The sequence below is a fragment of the Muntiacus reevesi genome, chromosome 2 (genome assembly GCF_963930625.1).
Source record: "Muntiacus reevesi chromosome 2, mMunRee1.1, whole genome shotgun sequence".
In the NCBI taxonomy this organism is placed as follows: Eukaryota; Metazoa; Chordata; class Mammalia; order Artiodactyla; family Cervidae; genus Muntiacus; species Muntiacus reevesi.
This window is the reverse complement of record NC_089250.1, coordinates 176,124,142-176,144,205: the sequence shown is the minus strand read 5'-3', so window position 1 is coordinate 176,144,205 and position 20,064 is coordinate 176,124,142. Positions and strand designations below refer to the sequence as shown.

The following is a 20,064-nucleotide window of genomic DNA, read 5'->3' as shown; positions in this document are numbered from 1 at the left end:
GTCAAGGGGACAAGACTTGGTCTCTGTCTGTTGGGACGGATGCCGTTAAGGCTTCCTGGCTGTTCCTTTGGGTAAATATTCTTATCCCTGCTTTGCAGGCGAGGACACGAAAGCTCAGCAGGATCGAAGGCCTTCCGCAAGCTGCACGCCCAGCAGCCGAGTTCTGCTCCAGGCAAAGCGTCTGCTCTCTCACCGTCCCAGTCCACCTGTCGCCACCCAGATGACGGCTCTGCCCTGGAGACGCCGCTTTTGTTCCTCCACTGTGTGGAGGCTTCCCCCACAGCCTCTGGGCGCCCGCCCGCGGCTTCCCCACTCACGGCTCCCCGAAAGGCCCCCATGGCTCTCCCACCCCCTACGGCTCACCTGCACCCGCCCACGGCTCCCCCAATTCCTTGGGCTCCCCCCAAGGAATTCAACATTGGCATGGCCCTCACGGCTTCCCTTACTCACCCATGGCTTCACACATGATGTCCACGTTTTCTTCCACTTCCGCTAATATCCGACTCTCGGGTTCCGCAGTAAAATATGGTGGCTCTTTAAACAAGAAAAAAACCGAAACAGCCCCTAAGCCAAAGAGAGGTATTTCAGAAGACCCTTACAGCCTGAAAGAGTCTGAACTCCTTTTATAGAACTGCTTTTGAAAACTTCATTAGCTACCTACCACCGTGCACACAAACTCCGGATTCAGTGAGCAGGGGCCAAAGGCAATTTATAGTCCAAGGTTTCAGAAAGCAAATTACTACTCAGGGCAATGGCTACTTTCCAGTTTATGGGTCTGAATCACGGAATATCTTAATTCACATTTTAGAAGGACTATCCCATGAGGTTCATAAAGGTTTATATTTACAGCACAGTATTTTATAGGCTAGCTTGCTTCAGTGTCTAAACAACACAACAACTCATGAAACCCGTCAAATAAGGCATCACAGGTAGGTACCTGGCCTGTATCAGGGAACAGGGAAGCCTATTAACATATTTTCCAAAGTCTTAGCAGTCCTTCTCCAAAATATAGATTTAATACTTCAGTGGAAGGCAAACTCTTCTCATAGTTAAGAGAAGAAAGGAAATGGACAGCTCATCCACCTTCAGCAGCAAAGGAAACACAACCACTTGCATCTATCCAGACACCCGGCCCGCCCGCCTGCTGTCGGACGAACGGCGGAAAAGTAGGGGTTGTATTAACGATAAATTTCCTTGGAGAGTAAATTACAGTATTTTTCTTGGTTTGTTTAGCAGGAATTCAACATTGTCATGGCCAAGTTTGTCACGTATTAAGGTAGTAGTGTCTTCATTATCATGATAACCAAGGCTGGTCATTCATTTCCCTTGTGATAACCTCTGGGGACTGTCTTCCAGCCAGGTTTGTTTCCAACTCTAATTGTGTGACTGTGGATACTATAGCTTGGCCTGCCTTCTGAACTGACTATATCTTTAAACAGGGTGGGACCTAAAGGAGGAAACAGAAATGAAAACTTAAGTGTCTCGGAGACATGATGAAGGAAGCAAGGCTGAAGGTTCCTCCCTGGAAGCGGTCAGGTGTCAGCCCTGCAATTACTGCGTCGCTCAGCCAGAAACGACCTGCTGGAGGGAGCCCGTCTGACTGAGGCCATGGCTGCGGACTCACTGGATGGGGGCAGAGTCTCCACCTGGTTGCGTGTTGTGTAGACCAGGCCTCGAAGAAAACTGCAGATTCCCCGTCAACAGGCTGGTCTTCACCTACGCACACATATGCACACGCACACGTGCACACTCCACCTCGTCTCCTGCATCAGTAATGACGCCAGCGGCACTAACCGCCTAGCAGCAGACACAGAGGGCTGCCTGACGGCCGAGCGGCTGCACCCCGCCCAGGCCCCAGGGTCATCATGGATGCGGAAGTCAATACCTACCCCTTGTTGTCTGGCTACAGGGAGGTGAGGGGAAAGGAAAAGAACTAAGTGAAAACATCACATCTGCTATGATTGACTACAGCTTCCCTTTTCCGACTTAAACACTTTACTGAGACCCCTGGAGAGCCCCACGCAGCCGTGATAAGTGAGAGAGCCCCATGTCCTTTACTTGATTTTCCACAAACTGCAGTCCAGCCCCGACGCACACAGTGAAAGGGGCAGCCTCGTGTATTCACACCCACCCCTCCAGTCTTGTCTGTTCTCCCGTGCGTTCCAGCGTGCACGCACACATGTATGTATTTGGTCCCATGCACTGTTACAACTCATGTGGGTCTGCATCCGTACCGCAGTCAAGATGCAGGATGGGTCCACCCTCCACGCTGCCCTTCTGTAAGCATGCCCACCCCAATGTCCCACCCGGGGTCTCTGGTAACCCTCAACCGCGCTCTGTCTCTTTACTGCTGTCATTTGAAGAACGTTACACACGTGGAACCACACGGTACTGGCCGTGTGGAACGGGCTTTTCTCTTTCAGCATCCTTTGAGGGTCTCCCGAGAGGAGTCACACTGTGACGGTGAGACCCCACGCGTAAGATGCTCAGCACCCACGGGATCAGACAGCCCGAGGCGCCGACTGCAGACGCTGGCTGGCATCCCGACCGATGTCCTGGGGCTGCTCTCCCGGCTCTGCAGTGTCCAGGGCTTCCCAGACGCCGGGGAGCAGCCCACCTGGGCTCAGAGATGAGGGGCCGTCCTCACACAGTGACCCAAGGCTGGCCCAGGCTGACCAGAGGCCTGGCTCTGGGACCACAGGTGCCTGGCCAGGGCTGCGCTTCTCCGAGCGCTGTCATCCCCGCCTGCCCAGCTCCCTGGCGCTCGGGTCTGCGTGCTCTGTGACCCCACAGCCTCCTGGGAGCGTCTGGGAGGGCAGCCTGCCAGAGCCGGCTGAGCACTGTCTCCCCTGCTGCCAAACCCCAGGCAGGGTTCAGGGGCCGGAATCCAGGGAGGCCAGGTCTGCCCACTCATTTATTGATTCTCCTGCCTTTTCCAGAAAGCCTTCCAGGTGGCTGAGCTTGAAGAGCAGCAGCGGGGCTGCCGAAGGCCTCGGACCCTCACGGCTTCCGATGGTCACTCCACCGTCCCCCGCTGCCGCCCGCTACCTCTCTGCCCCCTCCTCCAGCAGCCCCACAGCACTCAGAAGACTCTCCTCTCCACCCTTAGCTACATCAGTCGGCTACAAGGACAGCAGACGGGGAGAGTACCTGGCTCATCAACCGAGACAGCCTGAGGTGCCCGGCGGGGAGAGTCTGCGGTGAACAAGGCGACCCATGCGAACTTCGCAGGGCAACAGCGTGTCCGAGCTCCTCGGCAACAACTCTGTCACAGAAAGGGTGTCCTGCCAATGAAGGCACATGCTCGACTTCTAAAAGCAGATCACAACCGCAGCCAGTAAAACTGGGGATTGAAACTAAATTTTCATCTCTTTTGAAGCAGTATGAAGGCATCAGAAAAAACGTTCGCGTCCTGTGGACACGGTGAGTTAAGGAGAGGCCAGCCGTGCAGAGGGTCCTTGACCTCTGCCAGGGGCCACAGGCGGAAGCAGAAGCTCCTCAGAGCTGGAGGCGGGGACACCCTGGGCTCTCCCGCCCCTGATGCTGGGCTTCGGCTTCTCCCCACCCTGCACCCCTCCGCCTGAGCTGCAGGGCCCGTCCTGAGCAGGGCTCACTGCACGGCCCCAAGGCGCCCCCCGGCCGCCCCCCCACCCCCAGAGCCACCGTCTCAGGAAGCGGCAGAGCCTAGGGTGGGCCCTTGACTCCCCATCATCGTCCACACGCTGGTGCCTCTGTCCACTGGGGTGGGAAGGACGCCCCCCAAAGGCGTCCACCCCCAGTCAGCGGTGCTCGAGAACATGCTAACCCGCATGGCAGGGGGACTCTGCCGACATCATTGAGGTCATCGATCTAAAAATGGGGAGACTTTAGATCCGCCGGGTGGACCCATCCTCATCATAGGAACCCTTGACAGCAGAGAACCTTCTCCGGCTAGAAGTGGGAAGGGACGGCAGGAGGGGAGGTAAGAGGTCTGCGGCACGAAGATCTGGCCTGCTGCTGACTCTGAAGCCGGAGATGGCTGTGGCCAGGGATGCTGGCTGCCCGAGAACCCAAGAATGACCCTCCAACAGCTCGGAAGGAAACAAGGTCCAGTCCCACAGCCTCGTGAACTGAGTCTGCCAGCCCCTGGGCGAGCCGGGAGGTGGACCCTCTCAGAGCTTCCGGACAACAGCCCAGTCCAGCGCGGCCTTGGGCGTGGCCTTCGGAGGCCGGGAACCCGGAGGCGACACGTCTGTGTTAGTTTAAGCTGTTGAGTTTGCCGTCCGTCCTTACCTGAGCGACACAGAGGCCGCCCACTCGTCCTGGTTCCTCCACAGTGAATGTGGTTCTCAAGTCGCTTCGCTGGGAAATTCAGACTCGATCTGCAGGGCCGGACCACCTGCTCCTTCTCCTGCGGAGCCTCGCTGACCTCCACAGGCTGGGCCCGCCCCCGCCCCACCTCAGCCACGTGCCCTGGGGGCCGATGACCCACATCTCTGGTGGTCTTCCTGCCATGCTAGACGCTGCTTCAAGGAAGAATGTGTCATCTCTGCGTTTTTTGGACCTGATATAATTTCAGAGACGACACTTAGAAACCCCCTACTTGAGGAGAGAGAGAGGAGATGACCACAGGCGTCAGGAGCCTAACACTCCTTTAGGGGTGGACATGCATCTTCCTGGTCCCCAAGTTCCCCCGTCCCCCCACCAGCCCACACGGTGCTGGGCAAAGATGCTCCTGGGGTCAACTCCAGCACTTCCAACCTGCCACACGGCAGGCGCCAGGTCCCACGCACTGAACGCCCTGCCCCAGACAGTGGGAGCGCTGACCCACACACGGGACACCCTGCCCCAGACAGCGGGCACCCAGGCCCCAGACAGCAGGCACCCAGGCCTCAGACAGCGGGCACCCAGGCCCCAGACAGTGGGCACCCTGACCCCACATGCTGGACACCTTGCTCCAAGATAGCGGGCACCCAGGCCCCAGACAGTGGGCACCCAGTCCCCAGACAGCGGGCACCCAGGCCCACTGGACACTCTGTCCCCAGACAGCGGGCACCCAGGCCCTGTGGCCAGAAAAGAAGAAGGACCCTGCGGCAGGGCAGGTGGAGGAGAACACGGATCGCCAAGCCCAGGAGGCCACCTTTCCCGGGAGAGTCACGCCCGTGACACTGCTGTAGGCAGACCCCATGTTCCTGTTTAAGCCTCAGAAATGGAGCAACCCAGCGGGGGAGCTGACGGGTGGGGTACGCAGCCACAGCTCGCCTGTCCAGTCTCACCAGCATGAAACAGCAACAGGGAGTCAGCCTGGGTCTGCTCTCTTTCGTCTGCATCTTCATGGCGACGGCTGCCTGCACGGTTCCCCCGTGACGGCCCCGCGGGGCCGGGCCCCGTGTTCCTCGAGGATCCCTCCCTCCACCGTCTCGGGGCTCGGGGCTGCCATCTCCCGAATCACTCTGAACTAACAGAGGCTCTTTAGGGCCTTCCCAGGACTCAACCACAAAATCCCACCTGTCACAGCAAATTCTTATGAATAAAGGGGATTTAAATCAACGTCATAAAGATGCAAGTGTGTCTGTGTACCTTTAAAAGCCGGAATACAGAGTGGTGGCAATACAGCAACAGTCTGCTCTGGAATCCAGAGGGAAATGCAGAACCAAGTTCCTGAGACCGATTTAAATATTTTTAAAAGGGAATTACGATGGAAACAAATGTTCTAGTTCACAGGGAGATACATTTCTTCTCTTGTTTAAATACTTTGGCCATCTGACGCGAAGGGCCGACTCATCAGAAAAGACTCTGATGCTAGGAAATATTGAAGGCGGGAGCAGAAGGGGACGATAGAGGATGAGATGGTTGGATGGCATCACCGACTCAATGGACATGAGTTTGAGCAAACTCCAGGAGACAGTGAAGGACAGGGAAGCCTGGTGTGTAGTCACGGGGTCACATACGACTGAATGAGAACAATAACGACAAAAAACGTTTTAACACCATACAGCCCCGTCTGCTGGAGACTCACAGACTTTAATCTGGGCTCTACCTGTGACGAGCTGCGCTCACACGGCTGTAGGTCACCCCCAAGAGAAAGGTTCCCCCAGGCAACGGGGTGCGGTCTGGACCACTGTAAAGTGTGGATGAGAAAGGCAGCAGGGAGCCAGCCCGGCCCCCTGGTGCAGAATCTGCAATGGTCTGTGACTCAGACCTGCCTCGCCGATGCCTCTAAAGTCCACGAGTGTCTTTCAGAGCGGTGACAGGCTCCCATCACCTGCATTTGACAGTCATTCTCGAGCCATAGAGCCACTTCCTCATGATTGAAAGGCACGTGACACGAACTGCCTTTTATGCAGCATTTCTTCACATGTTTCCTAATTTCTTGTGAAGGCACAGGCTTCTGTTCTCTCTTAGTTTGCAAAGTGGCAGACTGCATGTTCTGTGATTAATACGTGAGGAGTGACTGCTCTCAGAGGCTTTCTGCTCCTGAGAGCCTTCCCTTCCCGTCCTCACTTGCCTTATCCTCAGAGAGAAGCAGGGGCCCTGCCTCCTGGGCCGACCCCGCGGTCACCGCTCATCGGCAGCGGCCACCACTCCTGGACAGGCCACTATGACAGTGATCGCAGCCACTGCAGGTCCTAACAGGGGCTTAAGGGACGCGAGAACTACGGGCCCTGCCTCGTGACACAGTGCAATCTTAATAACCTGAAAACAGACAGAGGATCCCCTCAGTCGGCGTATCACACACACCTCCTAAACACCGGCGTTTCCCAGGGTTTAGAGAGGCTGGAACGCGCCTGATCGTGGCTTCTGCTCCTAGGACACCTCTCTGATCTTATTTTTCAGTTTAACAAAAGGGAACATTCAAGACTTTCTGACTTTCTTCTGGGTCAAAAAGTAAAAAAAAAAATAATGGTAATAGATTAATCTCTGAACACTGATCAGAACAGACAAGCAAGAGTTATAGAAAAGCCTCGTGGCAGAAAGACCAGTAGCCAAAGGTGATAAATATGTCAAAGATTTTGACACTCTATTTCCCAAGCTTTACGATTGGAAGTTTTCAGAAGAACATTTCTTGGAAGTATTCAGAACATCAACTCTTTGGATTGATTGCGTTGATGTTCTTGGGAAAGAACAGGCTGAATCTGGGAGGCAGACTTCGCCTCCAGGTGAGCAGAATGCAGGCATTAACTTCACTCTCCCCAGACTGAGGGGTGGAGCCACTTCCCCTCTGAGCCTTACCTACGATAGAAACGAAGGCTTTGGCTCTGGCGGGCTCGAAAGTGCTGCCGGGCAGGGCCGCCTCACAGACGTACACTCCGGTGTCCGAGGAGGTCGGGTTGCTGATGGTGAGGCGCCTCCCGAAGCTGTGGAGCCCACTGGTGACCCTCATCCCATTTCTCTTCCAGGTCACACTCAGCTCCTCAACGGGCCTGTGGAAACGAGGGGCGTTAGTGACGGTAACTGTGGATTGCGTAGGTGGCAATAATAATCATTTTACAAGGAACCACGGTGGGTTGAACAATGGACACGTAAAAATCAATCCAGACACAGCTCTGCTCCCCTACGGCACCCGCGGATGACACATTCTGCTCAAGGGCTGCTGAGCAAGGATAGCTAATTGCAGCAGCAATGGACCATAAGTGCTAATGGTTCCATTGGCTCCGGAAAAGAATGTTTAAAATAAATGCTGCTAGGGGACACGCTACATGGGAGGCCTGATCCCAGGGACTCGAGTGTGGGGCGGCCACTAACTGGGCAGAGAACGCCTAGGACGACAGAGGAGAAGAGGTTAACACTTTCCTTTGCACCCAGAGGCCTCAGCTCCCCTCTGCTCCTTGGTCAGAATCTCAGAGGATACTCTCTGCCTAACCCACAGTTACGGCACCGACTTCAAGTATAAATGTCACATCCAATATAAACACTGCAGAACAAGGCCTGGGACAGGTGCATGCGATCTGCCCATAATGTACTGTGCCCACAGCCCGGCTGTGGGACCAGGTCCGCCGTTGCTGGGGGAGCCGGCCACTCCCGGCAGGTGGGGGGCCAGCCGCGTACCTGGCGTTGGCGATGCACTCCAAGGTGGTCTCGCTGGACCCGGCCACCACACTCCTGTTGCTCGGGGGGACCACAATGACGGGGGCCATGGCTTCAGGCGTGCCAGCGTCTCCTGCGGCAGAGAAAGTGGAAGCCATGAATGGGGCTTCTGGAGCACAGATGGGGCGAGGACGGGAATGTGATGTGAGGGTGGAACACGGACAGGAGTCTTGTCGAGCCACTCCGACAGGACAGCCAGCATCTCCGGACCCGACCCAGCCCCAAGGAGCCCCCTCTGGGGTCCCGGTCGGGCCTCTTTTTGACCATAGGAGTCGGGGTTGGAACCCACAGCCCGTGAGCCCACATCCTGCGCAGAAGCCCTGGGAACCGAGAGGCCTCGATGCCCCTCTGCTCATGATGGCCTTCACATGGCTGCATGTTCCACCACTGACCTTATTCATCAATTAAAGACTTTTCTGATTGAGATACCTGGTCTAGCCACTGCTTTCAAACCCATCCAATTGCACAACGATTTCGTGGGTCAGGCCCTCTTGTGGGCACGTGTGTGGTTGGGAAGTGGCCACTCTCTTACGTGGGCCCGAATGTGACCTCAGAGCAAACACATCCCATGAACCAAGCGCTCAGCTCAATCCTTTCCATCTGAAGCGCAAATACCCTGACTCCATCTCTGCTGTGTGAGTATCAAGCTATAAATAATTCAGCTCATCCCTCTGGTGACAAGGGAGAAAAAAAAACACGAGATGGTTTTGCAACTCTTCTCTCAAATACATGTAATATCAAAATTAAACTACGCACGGTGCGCATTACTACTGTTTATCCAGGGAAAACCAAGACTGATCAAACATTTCGAGAACAGGAATTTCAACAAAGGGTGGAGATGGAGGAGACTGGACATAAAAAATAAATGGACATCACGGCAAATGCAAAGTGCTTTCTGGAGGACCTGACGCTGCAGAGACGCGCCACCCACGCGAGCGGCTGAGGGGCACCCTGGTCGGTCCCATCGCGGGCGGTGCTGTCAGGGCCATGGAGAGAGGAGACGAGGAAAGAGGGCCGCCCTCTAGTCACAGTCCCACAGTGCTGGGTCCCGCTCTCACTGACTCACCGGTACGAGATGTTGGAATGAAAGGTTCATGTGAATTAAGAAAAAAAAAAAAAGCTTGCTGCAGGCAGAACCAACAAATCCATTTTTAAACCTATATATCGACTACACTAACGGGAGGCTGCTTTGTGGACCCTCAGGTCTCCTGGGAAGCCCCGGGCAGCCTGCCCCTCCCCACACGCAGCAGCGCGGGGCCCGTGGGTCTGGTGACCAGATCTCCGTGTACAGACACGTCCGTGACAAAGGATGAGGGCTCGGGGACGCGGTCACACGGACAGCCTGCCTGTCATCTGTGAAAGGCGCTGATGAGGAGAAACGACCCGAGGAGCTAATATTTGCACACGGCCGTGTGAGTGAAGGAGAGCGGCAGGGCGCCGGGAGGTCGCCAAGCAAGGTGCTAATTTGGCGTTAATCGCCGCTGGCCGGGTGCCAGCACTTGTCCCGCCAGCCCGGGAGGACGGTCCCCGGAGGCAGGCCCCGGACTGCCCACCGACCCGGGAGGCGGGGGCCAGCGCCCACCCCCAGCCCACAGCCCCTGGGGACGGGCGAATGGGACACGGCCGGGACCCCCAGCAGGGGAAGGTGGAAACTGTTGGTAACGGGGATCCCTACGGCACGGGGACTTCTGTTTGTGTGGCTCTCACTGCCTCAACGACAAGATCGCAAGGCCCCTCAGGTGTCGGGTCGGCAGGACAAGATGCGTGAGCGGCTGCACTTGGGGCTGGGACGCCTCAGCCCATCCTCAAACCTGTGTGAGCAAGTGGATTAAACAGAGCAGCAGAGAGAGACTGAAAATGGAACAGCCCGCCGCACCTCCCAAACGTGAGCTCTGCGACTTGTCAACGGGCAACCTGGCTTCAATCGGGCAGGGAGCTCAGCGCTGCTCCCGGGGGACCTCGAACCCCAGTGCGCACAGCCCCTTCCTCCGGAGCCATTCCCTCTGAGGGGGAGGGCTCCTCACCTGTCTGTCTGCTTTACCAGCTGAGCACTCTGCACAGGGTGGGAGGTAGGGAGCAGACTGTTCCAGACACAAACCATGAACCGGCCCCCGTTTCCAGCTGTGTCACCAGCAGCCCCACAGCGGCCACGTCTGTCCTGGGTGTCCCCAAGCCGAGTCCCCTTCCCCCGCCCCAAGGTTATTATTCCTCCACCAGACACTCTTTTCCTCTTTCTTCACTAACATCTCCAGTCCTGTGGACCCAAGTCTGATTTCAGGGGGTTTACTGCTTTTTTAAGTGAGAGGAAATCAGAGATGTGCATTTTTAACCTGCCAAGCTGACATTTCAACCAATTTTTTCCCACCACATTCAATTCTTAGCAGAAAAATGCAAAGAAGACTCTCTGGGCATTTTTAAAAGAATAAAATGACCTCTTCATTTCTGCTATTTCCACAGTATCTGAGATACAATAAGTACTCCACAGATACTCAATGATTGGTTAATTTTTCATAAATATTCTACAATAATGAGTCACTATTACCACTGCCAGGAAAATTACCTTTTCCTCCAGTGTTCTGCATTAAAAAACATGTTTAAAAAACCATATGCCAGTGTAGTAAGAATTATTTCCTAGAAAAATGAAAACAAAATGGGAAGTGGGAAGGAAAGCGTGCTTCACCAAGTTCCCACACGGCCGCCCAACTCTGCTACATGTTCACATTCACAAATGTTGCCCCATTTAATCTAACAACAACCTATTACGATGGCCATTAGCATCCCCCTTTTACGGATGAGAAAATTGAGCCCCAAAGTCACATGACTTCAGATGGCAGAGAATGGGTTTTAAACACGAATGCCTTCATCCTAAGTTCATAATCTTTCTTTTACATGACGACGCATCCTCCCAATAAAAACTTTGGTTGTACTCAGTTAACCAAAAATTAAATTAACTAGAACGCTCCTTCCCCTGAGCATTTCCTTAACTGAGACTTTACTGTAGCGTCTTCACTGAACGTCTCCCAGGCTGGTAGAGGTGGCTTGGAGGTGGAGCCACAGGCTCGAGAGGGTTTCTGCTGAGGTCAGCAGCAGTGGGCATGGGGCAGCTTCAAAGGCAGAAAGGCAAATGCTTTGTAGTCCCGGGAAGAAAGGCTCCTGGCAGGGGGACCTGGGGCCCCACCTGAGCCGGCTTCCACCCCAGGAAACCATCAGTCATCAGAGAAACTGAGGGAGAGAGCTGTCCAGGTTGCATTTAATTAAAAAGTACATTTAAAGAAGATTGAATCTCTCAGATAGGAGGGGAAAAAAAAGTTCAAAGTCTACCTAAACTACTAAGCTGTGGAATTACTGCATATACAGCAGATGAAGGGCAGACGACCCGATGCCCAGCATTTAAGACTGTGGCCTCGGGGAACGGCTGAGTGGGGGTGGATGCGAGCCACACGGGCCAGGGGGGCCTGCGGGGAGGCGGGAGGCGCTGACCGAGAGCCGAAAGGGAGGAGCCAGCCGGCAGGCATCCAGACGGAAAGCCTCGAACTCTAGGGACTGCGGGGGGCACAGGAGGATGTGGGGAGCTGAACCGGCGAGCCCACGAGCCTGTGGGGGCCGGCCACGTTTGCAGAAGGAGGTGGAGGTGTGACGGGACACGGGATGCTCCCAGACAGAGCCACACGCGGTGCGGTGGACTGGATGCGGGCACGACGGTAGGACCGAGGCGGCAGAGGGCCCTTCCGGGTCTGAGAGCGCAGGACCTGGGAGAAGGCAGTGCGGGCAGTCGGCCGCTTTGGAAGCGGGAGGCCTGTTAGTCTCCAGGCTCGTCAGCAGCCTCTGGCTGCTCCTCCGCGCTTGGTCCCTGCCTCTCAGCTTCCAAGGGAGACATTCACTTGTCTTACCCACACAACCCCTCTCAAATCAGCTGCCCATTCCTCAATAAAAAACCAAAAAACAAATAAACTGAAAATGGGACTACCGTACAACCCAGCAATCCACTTCAGGGTGAACAGTTGACCCTTGAGCAATGCTGGGGTTATAGGCGCTGGGCGCTGGCAGGTGAGAATGCCCATGTAAGCTATGGTCGGCCCTCCGTACACATGGTCCCACCAGATACGTGGTCCCTCCAGATACACGGTCCCTCCGTACACACGGTCCCACCAGATACGTGGTCCCTCCAGATAAACGGTCCCTCTGTACATGTGCTTCCACATCTGAGGCTTCAACCAAGACAGAGGGAGGGGTACCGCAGTATCTACTACTGATGAACGCGTCTAGAGGCAACACAGCAAGTCCTCATTCAGCAGCACTAAAACCAGCTACTGAACAATCTTACTTCCCTTGCAGTCCCGTGGTTAGGACTCTGCCCTCACTGCCAAGGACAGGGTTTGATCCCCAGTCGGGGACATAAAACCCCATAAGCCCCAACAAGACCTGGATCTTCTCCATTTGACTGAAAACTGTTTCTTTTCTTTCCATCTAGGATCCTAAACCTCACGTTGGATGTGCAAATAAATCTGTTTTGCATATAAGAATGGACCCAGGGTTTCACCGCCTCTCCTGGTAGACACCCTGCTCACAGCCCAGGGGGACATGCCATGCCACCCTGCGAGCCCAGAGCACCCACCTCCCCCAAACCCATCCTCTCCAAGATCTGCACAGCTCGTTTCGAAGTATAGCCTTCTTCCTCTTAAGAAAGCGCCTACACCTTGGAAAAGGGGGAATTTTCCAGAAGAACCGAGAAAGCAAATCCCTCAATTGGCTTTTTCTTTTGGAACCGCTGTCTCTTGCGTCCTGCTTTCCACCGAGTGTGCCCAACCACTCGCTTCAGGGAATCTTCGAGGTTCAACCCAGCGGGGCTGCAGCCGTTCCCTTTGCAGAGTTGGGTCCCTCCTTGGATGCCCGGAAAACAACGAGCTCAAGGGCTCCACCAGGAGAGGCTGACTCACATCTACCCGGGACACACAGATGCCCGAGACGCACACACCACACGAGCCCATGCACTCAACCAGAGGCGACCTCGTTCTGCGACAGGCGGGCGATGACGCTGCCACAGACCCCGGGACTAAAAAGAATCTCCTCCCCCAGTTCCTGGTGGGTCTGTACCTACAGGGTTCTCAGGTAAAACGAGGATTCCCTCCAGAAGCAGCAGATAAGTGGGGCTACAGGACCTTTTGAAACCTTGGAATCTCCTTGCTTCAAATCGACTAGTCTAAGACTTGCATGAACCACAGAGGAAATGAGGCTGAGAGCACACCGGAGGTATAAAAGCTCTCAGTGCTGAGATCTAAGTTCCTTGGCTTTTTAGAAAAAACTCTTTGCAACCTCGGATACGGGTAACATGTCTCGGTTGTGCTGAGCAGATGGCAGACAGTGGCAGACGGCTTTAACGGGCCCTCGGGGCTGAGCAGGAAGCGGCCCCCTTGAGCCGGGGCAGCGGGCTCTCACACCCGGCAGCGTCCTGACCTGTGGGGAGGCCTGTCCACCCCCCCGCGGTGAGAGCACGGCGTCAAGAGCGGAGGACAGGCCTGAGCCTGGGACGGAGCCCGGTGCCTCCGTCTAGAAGGGCAGGCAGAGCAGCGCACGGGGGCCGGGGCGACAGGCGGCCGGGGCAGTGGAGGAAGGGCGAGAAAGACGTGATGATGCTGAGGAGACAGAGGCTGTTGTTTCTTCCAAATGGACCGGAGTTCTCCCACAGACAGCCAAGGCTGTTTCTGTTCAGTTTCTGAAGATGCATCTTGGTGTCTGCCTGGCAGAACGACTGCTAAGGAACGCGGGGCTGTATATATATATATATATATATATGAGCAAAAATCCTGACCTCCATCAAGAAGCCTCTCACTGTCCACAGAGCACACCAGACACGCAGTGCGGGAGCCCCTCTTTTGTTCAGTTGTATAGCTCAGCTTCTGCACCCCGGCTGCCTCCCACCATTCTCAACTGTTTTCTGGCAATAAAAACACCACTTAATTGGTCAGTCTCTTATGAATTCTTGACCTTCTTCCTTGCACAACTAGGTACATTGGTGCCCTTTTGGGAGATGGGTGAAAACAGCTCCGAGACATTTCACTTAAAGAAAATCGAGTGGCTTTTCTGCTCACCAATTGCTTTTGCAACCGCATGGAGCCTGTCATCTTTGTCTGCATTATTAAAATGGCCCAGCAAAGGGGTTAAGTGCCTTCCCGCACGCTGAAGCAGCTCAATGTGTGCACCACAGGGAGCTGGCGTCTTGAGAGCTTGAATCCTGCAGAGCTGAACCCTCCAGGGCACGTGTCTTTTAAGAGACTAGGAGATATAAGTATGTGTGTGCATACATATGTGTACATGTATGTATACGCAGATGCTCAGTCATGTCTGACTCTTTGCAACACCATGGACTGTAGCCTGCCAGGTTCCTCTGTCCATGAGATTCTCCAGGAAAGAAAACTGGAGTGGGTTGCCACTTCCTTCTCCAGGGGATGGTCCCGACCCAGGGATCAAACCCATGTCTCTTGCATTGCCTGCACTGGCAGGCAGACTCTTTACCACTGGCGTCACCTGGGAAGTCGCATATATGTGTATATATATAATATATATAATCTCCAAGAATCCATAGAAATTATTATTATTCTTTTTTTTTGTTAACGTGTACTGCAATAAATGGTGTATGTGCAGCAGGCAAACCAGATCGTTTCCTGGTATTCTAAGAGGTGAGTTTCTCAAGGCAGAACCTGGGCAATTTTAAGATGCACTTCATTCTGAAAACTGAAATAAACAGCACGAATTTTGTCCTGATTGGAAAAATCATGGTCACTAAATTGAAAGTTCCTCCCATCTTTTACTTTCCCCAGACTCACTTTTTAGTTTCTCCTCACCCAGCCCCTGACCAGGTGAGGTGGCTGTGAAAGCTTCTGGGTTGATAACCTCTTGTGTGTGGCACTAAGAAAGTTTTCCTATCCTTTCAAACACCATGGACTCTCTCGATCATTAGCCAGAGCCCAGTCACAACCTCGAAGGCGCTGGGCAGTGAGGTGGAGGAAGGAGAGGGGGCGTGTGGGGCTGGGGGCGTGTAATGGGGACAAACCCCACTACAGAAGCTCTCCCTGCTCCCTCTGGACGAATCTATACCAGCTGGCTCAGTTCTTCTTGTTTACTGTCCAACGGTAGGGAGGAAAGAAAAATGGGAGGAAACACAGCGGTATGTCCCATTTACACTGTTATCTTTACATGTACTTCCATTTTTATCTCAATACACTTCTGGACTTTCCTATTGACAAGGGACGATAAATAAAATAATATGACAGCTTGACAAACAACCCAGCCCTTTCTTTTCTTCTCATTTATAACATATTTGAGAACTTGCACATTTGGAAATGAATGGAACGTTACGAAGAATGTATTTTCATCGGCTTTTTACTGGGCAGAGAAAAATGAAGGTGTGAAAGGCAACTCTGCAGTAGGCTTATTCATTTATTTATTTATTTCGGGATAAGCGCCAAGTGGTAAAGCAGAGAACTGGAGTGTGGATTTAGGATCTGCGTGGTTGGACACCGGAGCAATCCACACATCCAGGGACAACAACTGATAGACAACCTGCTTCTCATTTACGTATATAAATGCAAAACCTACTGCTTAATGGGCTTCCCAAGCGGTGCCAGTGGTAAAGAGCCTGGCTGCCAACGTAGAAGACATAAGAGACATGGATTCGATCCCCGGGTCAGGAAGATCCCCTGGAGGAGGGCATGGCCACCCACTCCAGGACTTGCTGGAGAACCCCATGGACAGGGAAGCATGGTGGGCCACAGCCCACAGAGCCATGAAAGAGCAGGGCAGACTGAAGTGGCCTGGCGCGCACTCACTGCCTAACAGCAGAAGCAGCACTGGTGTTGTTCTAGTCGCCCAGGGGGTCCATGGGCGACCCCATGGACCATAGCCCGTCAGGCTCCACTGTCCCTGAGATTCCCCGGGCAAGAATACTGGAGAGGTTTGCTATTTCCTTTTCCAGCAGATCTTCCCAACTCAGGGGTCGAACCCAGGTCTGCTGCACTGGCAGGTGGGTTCTTCACCACTGAGCCACCAGCAAAGCCCCAAAGATGCAGAACCAAGAGAAAACCCATGTGCAGTTTGGTGGGCTAGAGGGGTAGAGGCTATTTTTCACGAGATTAGGTTCATTTTCCAAATGGTGTTCTGAAATTATTGAGAGTGTACCTAGGAGCAGTAATAGATCATTTTAGCCTCTATGAGAAATGTCCTTGAATAATTTTGCCAAACATGCCAACCTGTGCGTGGAGCCGCTGGGGGCAGTTGATCCCCTTATTAGGCTATTAGCAAGGATGGTGGGGAGCTGCAGGACCCCTTGGGGGGCCTTCTGAAGCCTTGGCCTCTCCCACCACCCTCACCCCCAGAGCTGCAGGGGCTCCAAGGAAAGAGATTTTCTCGGGGTTCACAGGAGACACAAACTACTTAGAGGCTGGGAGACCTGCAGGAAGAGCACCCCGCATGGAAGGACCCCCAGAGAAGCAGTCAGACTCACAGGAGGTTTCTGTAATGGCCACGGGCCCGTTGTCCAGGGGCCAGGAGCATCACTGACAGGGCCTGCCTCAGGCAGCTGGGGGCTATGACAGGGACGGGCCGGCCCTCCCTGCCACACGCATCCCCAGGCTCCCACGCCAGGCCACCCCCCACGAGCTGCGCCAGCCTGTCTGTCTCTCCCCACGGGAGCACGGCCGGGAGCACAGGCGCCGCCCCAGCCACGCTCTGAGCACCTGGTGCCCAGCGGGGTCCAGCAGGCACTGCTGACTGACAGAGAGCAGGGCTCAGCTTCCCTGGCTCACCGGCCACGTGCCGGGCGCTCTCGGAATCGTCCCAGCACCACCGTCACCCCCAACCTGAGCGCCACGCCCCCCAACAACCCTCCCCGTTCCTGCCCCACCCCCCGCACATCTGCCTCCTGAACCCCCACCCATGTGCTGAGGCCAGGGAGCACGTCACCTCCTCCAGGAAGGCTTTCCAGGTTCCCCCCCGCCCCCCCGGGGTGGTGGACTCCCTGAGGCACCCACACGGCTGTCTCTCCCTTCTCTGTCTCCTGTGTCCACACTTCCGGGGGGCACCTCTCAGCAAACACTTGCACCCACATCTTCCCTCACACACTCCCACCAGCACACTCACACCACCCGGAGTGTGGTGGGAGCTCACACACTCCGCTTCTGGGGAGAAGTGAGAGCAATGCGTGTGTCCTTCAGAGGAGGGCATCTGTACCAGCACACAGCTGCCCCGTCCCGTAAACGCCTGACGGTGTGTGATCCGCAGGTACCTCTGTCCTCCTCAGGGTCTCTGGCAAACAGGAAGTGCCTAACAGGGGCTTAAACTGAATCTAACTTCACAGTTTCTAAACCAACATCAATATCTTTTCCTAAGACAATCACATCTCATCCCAAGACCAGCGTTCTGCGTGTAAGTTCTCGGACAGAAGCACAGCTCTGCTCCTTAGATGTGCTTATGACTCTCGGCCAGGCTCAGGTCCTGCTAAAATATCAGCTGTTCTCTACAGAGCATGATTCACAGACAGAATCTGTAACTAGAAAAGTGTCTGTGACAGATAAAACCCAGAACAAAGAAATGCAATCCTGAGTCTCTGGAGAAAACAGATTATCTTAACAAATGCTGTAAGCACGTGCAAGAAAAAAGGGGATAAATAGGAGAGAAAGGGGTCATGGTGTGCTCACAGAATGTTATCTGGAAAAATCACAATCGTGCCCGCCCCCCCCCCAACTAAAATATAATGAAGATCTTTAGAGAACCAGACTAAATTGAAGTTATTTTCCCTTACTACAGATACCATTGTTCAACTCTCAGACTAGAAATTATTGCAATTGAGGCTCAAGGTAAATTCATGGGCTAGCTATAAAGACGCCTGCTCGGGAAGCTGTGCTGCTGGCGAACACTCCCTGGGCTGTTACTTCTTGAAGAATTTGCTTGATTGGAACGACATAACACTGAGAGCTTTATATTTTACGCCTCCCCCCAGCCACGTGAAAACATGAAGAATTGAGGGGCCAATATTTTGAGAAACAGGTTTCTCAAGGTCTCAGCTCCTTCCCGGAAGGGGCACCCCACAGATCAACAGATGACCCTCTTTTCATTTTCCCGTACGAGACTGATGTCCTAAATAAAACCAGAGCGTCTCAAATTAGAAATCCAAAAACCAATAAAACCTCTCATTTACATATTTAGTGTTTCATAAAACTGAGATGCCGCGGTGGTTCTGCCCAGAATTGAAGGAACACTTTATCAATCACGCGGTGTTTTCTTATGCACTCCTACCTTAAACGCTAACGTTCACACAAACATACCGAAGAACACTTCCTCTGCTGTGTCTTTAGGTAATCAACTTCTTATTTATTTCATCTCAGAAGAGAGCAAACTTGGAGGCAGAAAGTCTTGTAGACTAACCAGCATAGAGCAACTGTGAGCACTAAAAGTTCCAAAACAATAAATAGTAAGTAAATGATTTAATGAATAACCGTGCCCATCAACCATATTCATTTCAAGCTGATTCTGGGAACAGAACCGTGTTCGGTTTTCTGACATGAGGATCCAGGAGCAGTTCTCCCTGGAGGACGGAGGGAGGGCTTTAACCCAGCTCATCTCCAGGTGGGCCAGGCGGGGCTGTGCCCTCACCTACATGGTGTGGCTGACGGCTTGCCCTGCACCAGGGCAGGTTCTGGGCTCAGCCCCTTTGGAGATTCATCATCCTGAGTGAGGAGGAGCTGGTTGGATGGCATCACCTACTCCGGGGACAGGAACCTGAGCAGACTCCGGGGGGTGCAGCAGTCCACGCAGTCGCAAAGAGCCCGCCACGACTGAGCGACCGAACATCCACAGCACGCTGCCGGGGAGCCCTGGCCCTGCGAGGAGCCTGGAGGGCAGCGTCACGCGTGGTCTGAGCGCACAGGCGAGGCGGCGGTGAGGCCTGGGCTTTCGCTCGGTCTTCCTCTCTCTCTCCTGCTCCTGTGTGTGCCTCTCCCCTGTCTATCTCTGGGGATGAGGTGGGTCATCGTCCTTGGCGAGGACCACAGCAAGCACGGCCGCAGAACGAGCCGGGGCACGCGGAGGCTTTGATGGTGAAGGATGAGGACTCACGACTGCGGAGGAGTGCTCCCTCGGTTTTCCCATCTCGTTTCTTTTTTGTTAGACTTGCTGTATAAGAATTACCCTTGGGTGTCACAACAGAGGTACAAACAAATCAGGAAATCTTAAGAGAAGAAAATATTTCTTTCCCTGTCTGCCCTAGCTTCCCTTAAATGAATATAAGTCAGTCCCACGGTGCAAGAATGGAGAACTCAGCTAGAACAAGACATTTTCCGATATGACCCAAGGTTATCTATTTAAACCGACTGGTTCTCCACTCAATCTGCTAGGAAGCGAGGATTCTTTATTTTTCTTTTCTTTTTTATGTCAACACAATCTCATTTATATTTTGGTCTTAAAATCAGCATCGACAATAAATCTAAGGTTGATGACAGAAAGAGGGAGAGTACATAAAGCAGAAGCTGTGCATATAAAGAATTAAGCGTACAGAACACAGCCAAGATCCCGCTGAAGATATATACTTGCAAATAGATTATCACGAGCCTTATGAGGGGAGTGCACTGCTGGTAGAAACATAAGAAGTCTGTTCACATAAACTGGAAGGCGGATGAATAAAAAATAAAGTCTAAACCCATTTATGTGATTGTTCAAATATATTAAGCAAGACTTTGGTCAGTGTGGGCCTATTTAAGATGCAGAAGGTCGATGATGACTCAGCAAATCTGGACAGTGCAAACTATCAGTTCAAACAAATGAGACCTGCGAGTGTTCCTGCTGTAGTTTCAAAGCAGTGCGGGTGCTCCGCTTTCTGTGTGACAGCATGGATAACAGGTTTATAGAGAATTTATAGGAAATCTAAAAGTAATTATGGCAAATCATTAAATGACAGGCACTTCTACCAAACTCTCCCACAGCTTCCAATAAGAGGATGCCATCTAT

The 20,064-nt window shown here is 53.6% G+C and overlaps 1 protein-coding gene across 2 annotated transcripts in view; it reads right to left on the bottom strand.

Annotated features, from left to right (window-relative positions):
• The window catches only part of SDK1 (sidekick cell adhesion molecule 1), a 715,166-nt gene that overhangs the window by 178,781 nt on the left and 516,321 nt on the right, over window positions 1-20,064 (bottom strand). For both annotated transcript variants that reach the window (XM_065923726.1, XM_065923727.1), the window contains exons 6-8: window positions 8,029-8,140; window positions 7,213-7,403; window positions 451-534 (exon numbers count right to left, since the gene is read on the bottom strand). In XM_065923726.1, coding sequence (XP_065779798.1) covers window positions 451-534; window positions 7,213-7,403; window positions 8,029-8,140 — 387 coding nt within the window. The remainder of the gene's footprint in view (window positions 1-450; window positions 535-7,212; window positions 7,404-8,028; window positions 8,141-20,064) is intronic.